At 43.4% G+C, this 7,133-nt stretch overlaps 1 protein-coding gene across 9 annotated transcripts in view; it reads right to left on the bottom strand.

Annotated features, from left to right (window-relative positions):
- The window catches only part of CDK12 (cyclin dependent kinase 12), a 135,436-nt gene extending 131,690 nt beyond the window's left edge, over nucleotides 1–3,746 (bottom strand). For 6 of the 9 annotated variants that reach the window (XR_003550608.1, XR_335621.3, XR_335623.3 and 3 more), the window contains exon 1: nucleotides 1,705–3,329. Coding sequence is in view for 5 of the 9 variants with exons in the window: in XM_027774756.1 (XP_027630557.1) it covers nucleotides 1,705–2,750 (1,046 nt within the window). In the remaining 4 variants the exon portion in view is untranslated. Of the gene's footprint in view, nucleotides 1–1,704; nucleotides 3,330–3,728 lie in introns of those variants that run through there. The other 3 variants (XM_006155889.3, XM_006155888.2, XR_003550609.1) reach the window with 3 other exon arrangements.
- Nucleotides 3,747–7,133: the final 3,387 nt, after the last annotated feature.

Genomic DNA, 7,133 nt, shown 5'->3' with positions numbered 1-7,133 from the left:
AAAATGAGCAGAAATATCTAAGAAATCTAAAAAAAAATACTAAGGAACTTCAGCCTCTGACAACTAGGAACTCTGCAGCTGGATGAATTCACACTAGTTTATCAATAATTATAACTTTAAGTCAGCAAAAACTACACTGGCATAAAAGACAAGCATGGGATTTTTCAAATTATGATAATTTCTCTACTAGTTTTCAACACTGTCCTCACTCAGAATTTAGAGTGGCACTATGTACAAGGTACTGTACTACGTACTTCATATTTACTAATTTAATACTCACAACAGCACTAGAAGTAGGTAGTTACTATTCCCATTTTATACATGAAGAAATTCAGGCATGGAAAAATTAAATCATTTGCCAAAGGTCATAAAGCAATATAAGAATTCCACTTAGGGGAACAGCAGTTGGCATAATGGCTATGTCACTAGACTCCAACAGAGTAGACCAAGGTTCGAGTCCCGGACCCGGTGGCTTAAACCCACACCAGGCGCATGTGCGTGCATACCCAAGATCCTGAGAAGGGAATGGAGGAGAAGGGATTGCTGCCTGGCCACCACCCCAGGGAGTGATTTCTCCTTTTCTGTCTCTCTGTCTCTGTCTTTCTGGTGAGGGCACATGCCCTATAGCAAAAAAAATTAAATAAAAACCCTCTCCGAAAAAAAGAATTCCATTCAGGTCTAACTGAAGCCTAGATTCTGCTTTTGCAGACTGAGGTGAGACCACAAAGGAAGTATGTTTCATTACCTAGAACAACAACAGTTTTCCACAGCTAATTCATTCGAATAATGAAATTCCAACTAACATGACTTTCTTACCAAAATACTATGGAGAAGGCATTACTATCATATTTTTACAGAAAGATATTAAAAATTGCCAGCAATCACAAGGTTGGTCAATAGTGATATGATAAAGAAAACTGAATTGTCCCTGGCACCTATTTCTGCTAGGCTGTATACCACCAAAAGGAAGATGGACTAATCAGCTGAATTTACACTAAAACATCAGTTCAAAGATAGGAATCTTTAAGTTATTAAAAATGTGAATAAGGAAATAAAATTACTGGTTTAGAAACTTGATGGACAGTACAAATGATAATAAATAAAAACCTGTAATTTCTTAAGTCTTCAATCAAGTCCAATAAAGCTGAAAGCACTAATGCCAAGGTGATTTTTAAAAAATTTAAAACTTAAGAGGAATAGAATCCGTGGGCTGGTGTGGGGGTTAAAGGCGCTGGACTCCCATATGGCTAACCACGGTTCGAGTCCTGGACCTGGTGGCTTTCTCTCTCTCTCTCTCTCTCTCTCTATATATATATATATATGTATATAGATAGGTATATATATACACATATATATATTCCACTCTGGTCAAATGAAAATAATAAATAAATAAATGAATAAAGTTAAATAAAATAATTATTTTCAATAGAAACAGCTTAAGCAAGCTCTAGGAGCTATCCACTCACTAAGCAGAAACTTAAGGCTTCTGTCACAAAAGCTTACAACTGAAGATCCCACCATTCAAAAATACTTACCTTTAGGCAATTTGAAGCATGTGAATTTTTAACTTCAGTTCTGGGTTGAGACCAGATTCACCAATTTGAATGACTAGCCAACAGCAGAGTGGCTTCAACAAAATGTTAACATTAACAGTTCCTCACAACCCACCTTAAGTTACAAAGGACTGTTAGACAAATAGCTCACCTGGGGAGTGGACTTCTACTCAAAGACCGCTTGCTCATGAAAGGGCTGCTGGACCGCCTTCGACCATAAGGGCTGGGTGATCTCCCACTGTAAGAGCCACTCCTTTCATAACTGGATGACCGTCTCCGGCTGTAGGGACTCACGGACCTCTGCCGTCTACTATAGGGGCTGGGTGACCGGGTGCTAGACTGGTAGGCGGAAGGCTCCTTGTAAGGTGGGCTAATTGACTGCCTTCGTGAAGTACTTCCAGGACTCTTCTTATAGGAGTCATAATTGCTGGACGTGTGCGATCTCGGAGGGCTAAGGTCATAATCTTGCCCATAAGAAGCTCCTGAGGGACTATCATCTTGTTTGGAGCTGTCGGACCATTTCCTATGGGGACTCCTGGATCTCCGTTTTGGGCTGTCCACTGTTTTGTAACTTTTGGGTGTTTCCCTCTTTCGATGACTTTTACTCCGATCTTTGTGCCCAGACTTCAACTCGCGTTCTTTCCGGGTCTTCTCCTTATGGAGTTTGGATGACCTAAATTCCTTGCTGCTACTTTTGGATACCTGTGCCTTCCCACAGTCATCATTCTCTTCATTTGGACGCTTTGAACTTCCTGATAGCCGGTCCTTCACCGATCCCGACTTGTTGGAGACTTCCTGGGTTTTTTCTTTTTCAGTCTGCTTAGTTTTTAGTAAGTCCCGGGAACGCCTGTGCTGGTGGTGACGATGTTTGTGCAGGCGGTCACTCCGATCAGTTCCACGACGTTCATCATTTTCCCTCCTCTCTAATTTAAAAGCCATATCATCAGAGAAGGTGTCTGAATCAGAGCTGATGTCATCATACTCCACCAAAGGTTTGATAATTGTACCCAAGGATGCTGCTTCGGGGGTCACCAATCCCATGTCTTTGGAGTGCTTCGACTTATGCCTCTTGTGCTTCGAAACCAAGCGGTGACGCTCTCTGCTGTTGGAGCTCCCACCTCCCGATGACGGCTGCAAAGTTCCAGAAGCTCCTCCACTCCCGTCCTTCTTGCCCCCATGTCTCTCTGAATTGGGCATTCCCTTCCCCCTGACCTGTAGAAGGGGAAAAAGTTCCCCAGCACTCCAAAAAGTAACCCCCACCCTCCCCCACAATCCAAACTCCACGCCCACCAAAGCGCCCCCAGAAGAGGGTGGGGAGGGAAGGGACGGTAGCCCGGGCTCCTCCTCCCTCCCAATTCCTCAGCACCCTCCTACATGAGGGGGGGAGGGTGAAGGAGCGAGGAAAGAAATGAGAGTTCCTCAGCAATGGAGTTGGGAGTCGACGAGTAGCTGCTCAAGTCTGTTTCTCCCTCCGCCAAGCCAATCCTCAGGCCCCGGCACAAGGGAGGTCGAGGAAGTAGGAAGCGACGGCCCGGGGCTTTGGGGCCGACTCGGCTCCCGGGCCCTGTGAGGACTGCGCGGGCCCTTCCCCTACCCGGTAGCCCGACTCAGGGCGGCTTCCTGTCGTCAGGGTCCCGCGGCCTAGGTGCTTCTCGTCCCCTTTGTCCCTCGCTCCTAAGAGAGCCCCTTATCTCGCCTCCGCCTCACCTCAATACCTCACACACTCGCTCCCTCACACAGACTCACAGTCACACACTAGATTAAACCGAAACGGCACTTGAAGGGGGGAGGGGCTACCGATAAAATATCGCGAGAGTTCTGAGGATTCTCGCGATATTTCTTGCTTCCCTTTCACCTCTCTCGGTTGTTTGATCAAATAACGCGAGACTAAGTCCCAAGCAAGAATCACATCTCGCCGGACTCTCGCGTTAGCCTTTAAGCTTTCCGTTTGTGAGTGGATTAGTTGCAACCGAGGTACAAGAGTTTTGTTACTTTAAACGAAAAGTTGATCGTTATAACTCATAGAACAAACACCCCCAGGGTGTGATCCAAACTAATTTTAGAATACTTTATAACAAGTCTTTTAACTCTCAGGATGAGAAAACAGGGCAAAGGGCGAATATGGGAACATTTCTACCCATTTCCCCAGCGATTTAAATAATGCTTCCCACTTACGCGAAGGATACAACGTGTCTGACAGCATCATACATTATATCTCGAATTCTCACAACTTCCCTACAAGACAAGACATCCTCATCCCTGTTTTACACATAAGGAATACGAAACACACAGGTTAATTTTGGGTAACAGCTAGTCCACGAAGTTACATAGTCTAGATTAAAACTCACGTCTGACATAGAGACCAGCAGTTAGTGTAATGGCTATGTCGCTGGACTCCCACGTAGTTGACCGCGGTTTGACCGGACCCAGTGGCTTAAACTCACGACGGGCGCGTGTACGTGCGTGCCCAAGATCCTGAGAGGAAAATGGAGGAGAAGGGATTGCGGCATGGCCATCCCCTCTGGGGAGTGATTTCTACACCCCATAAACAAAAAACTCCAAAAAAAAAAAAAAAAAAAAAAAACTCACGTCTGACACTAAAGCAGAGCTCTTCCACCATGTGGCACTACCTCTTTCTATGCCTTGCTTTTGTTCTATGAACCTGGAAGCTCATCCTGGTTGGAATCATCCCATGGCTCCACCAGATAATTTAGCCTTTCACCCTCCTCCAAAAGATTATAAACAAAAGCATAGTGAGGAGTCAAAATATGCCAACTCAAAACACAGTTTTTGGCATATTTCTGAAATAACGATTTAGAGGATCTGCAAACAACAACTTGCTAACCTCTTGTAAAAGAAATTTACATCTATTTACATCAGTAAAGTAAACCAGCCTACTCTTTACTCCTCTAGACATGGGAAGGTCTTTAGAGGTGTGACACCTGGCCTAGAAAAACAAGATGATTTTTGCATCTTTGCATTTTCTTTCCTTAACTTTTCATACCTTATTTCCAAACCTATATGGTATAAAACCTTCCATCACTAGGCTTTTCTCTAGGCCTTTTTTGTATGGTTTCTATATACATATGTATAGATTAAATCAGAATGACTTTTTTTTAACATTTATTTATTTATTTATTTATTTATTTATTTATTTATTTATTTATTTATTTATTTATTTATTTATTTATTTATTTATTTATTTATTTATTTATTTATTTATTTATAAGCAAGCCACCAGGTCCAGTACTTGAACTGTGGTCAGCCATGTGGGAGTCCAGCACCCTTAACCACCGCGCCACCTGCCAGCCCCCAATGACTTTTTCTATTATTAATCTCACTATTGTCAGTGATTTTCAGCAAACCTCAAGAGACAGATTCTCTCACCTCTACAGTATTAATGAACAAGAAAAAATATCTTACATTGACCTCTCATTTTTTACATTTCAAAACTCCTTCACACCCATTAAAACTCATTAAATTTTGGGACCAGCAGGTGGTGTGGTTAAAGGTGCTGGTCTCCCACAACAGGTCCTGCAACTAGCAGCTTGCTTTCTCACTTTTCCTCTCACTGTCTCTCTCTGGTCAAATGAAAAAACATAAAGTAAAATAAATTCTTTTTTTTTTTTTTTTTGAGAGGTTTTTGCTATAGGGCGCGTGAGCTCGCCAGACAAACAGAGAGAGACATAGAGACAGAAAGCGAGAAATCACCCCCCAGGGGAGATGGTCACGCCACAATCCCTTCTCCTCCATTCTCCTCTCGGGATCTTGGGCACGCACGCACACGCGCCCGGCATGAGTTTTAAGCCACCGGGTCCGGGATGCGAACCGCGGTCGACTACGTGGATAATTTCTCGCTTTCTGGCTCTCTATCTCTCTCATCTTTCTGGTAAGCTCACTGGCCCTATAGCAAAAAATCTCTCTCAAAAAAAAGGTCTGATACAGAGTGAGGCCACCACCATATGCCATACAAGTGGCATAATGGTTAAGGTGTTAGACTCCCATATAATGAATACATTTCAAGTCCTAGAACCTGTGACTTAAGAATCAAGTCAGGTGCTTGTGTGTGCATGCCCAAATTCCCAGAATGTTACCATATACAATATACGTCATCCTCAATGGGTAACTTTCCATTGTTCTGCCTATTAAAAGCTTTTTTTCTTGAGTTCTTCCCTCCTATCCACATCTTACCATCCCCCACAATGTGTGAATTCCAGCTGCTTTAACCACCATTCCACAAGTGGACCTCACAACCTTTTTATAAAATTTGCCAGAGGGCCCATATACTCACCAGAGAATGATAGTAGAAGACAGTCAGGGAAAGTGAGACAGTACCCTCCCATGGAGAATGGTCACTCTATAATCGCTTCTCTATCTTTCCCTCCTTTCCAGATTTCAGCCACACAGCACATGTTCCTATGTTTCTCAAGTCACTGGGTTTGGGGACCATACTGTGCAGTCAGCCTGATAACTTTTTAAAGTTTTTGTTTGTTTTTACAGAGATTTTTGCTAAGGGAACAAGTGCTCACCTGAGAGACAGAAAGCAAGAAATCACTCCCTAGGGAGGTGGCCACACCACAATCCCTCCTCCTCCATTCTCCTCTCAGGATCTTGGGCATGCATGCACACGCGCCCAGGATGAGCTTTAAGCCACCGGGGCCAGGACTCAAACCATGGTCGACTACATGGGAGTTCAGCAACATAGCCATTACACCAACTGCTGGTCCCAAATTTTTAAAAATTTATTGTTTAGGGACCAGCAGTTGGCGTAATGGCTATGTCGCTGGACTCCCACGTAGTCGACCGCGGTTCACATCCCAGACCCGGTGGCTTAAAACTCACGCCGGGCGCGTGTGTGTGCGTGCCCAAGATCCCGAGAGGAGAACGGAGGAGAAGGGATTGCAGCGTGTCCATCCCCCCCGGGGAATGATTTCTCGCTTTCTATCTCTCTGTCTCTCTCTGTCTGGCGAGCACGCGCCCTTATAGCAAAAACCTCTCCAAAAAAAAAGTTTATTGTTTAGTTTATTATTTTTTTTAGAGATTTTTGCTATAGGATGAATGCACTCTCTGGAGAAACAGAGAGACAGAAAGCAAAAAAATCACTGTTCAGGGGCCATGGCCACACCTCAATCCCCTCTCCATTCTCTTCTCAGGATCTCGGGCACACATGCACAAGCACCCAGTGTGATCTTCAAGCTTCCCAGTCTGGGACTCAAACCACAATTAGTCATGTGGAAGTCTAGCTACCTGCCGGCCACCTTATGACAATCTATTTTTAAAGAATTATTTTATATTTTTTATTTATTTATAAATGAATTAATAAAAATTCTTTTTAAATTCAACTTTATTTATTTTTTCATTCATTTATTTTAATTTGGCCAGAGAGGGAAAGCAAGAAAGCAAGCAGCCGGGTCTGGGACTCAAACCACAGTTGGCCATGTGAGAGTTCAGCGCCCTCAACCACCATGCCACCTATCAGCAATAAAATAATTATTTTTTTCTTTCTTTCTTTTTTTTTTTTTTTGAGAAGTTTTTGCTATAGGGTGAGTGTGCTTGCCAGAAAGACAGAGAGAGACAGAG

The sequence above is a fragment of the Tupaia chinensis genome, unplaced genomic scaffold (assembly GCF_000334495.1).
Source record: "Tupaia chinensis unplaced genomic scaffold, TupChi_1.0 Scaffold000477_1, whole genome shotgun sequence".
In the NCBI taxonomy this organism is placed as follows: Eukaryota; Metazoa; Chordata; class Mammalia; order Scandentia; family Tupaiidae; genus Tupaia; species Tupaia belangeri.
Note: the sequence above shows the minus strand (reverse complement) of the source record. Positions and strands in the feature narration are given on the sequence as shown.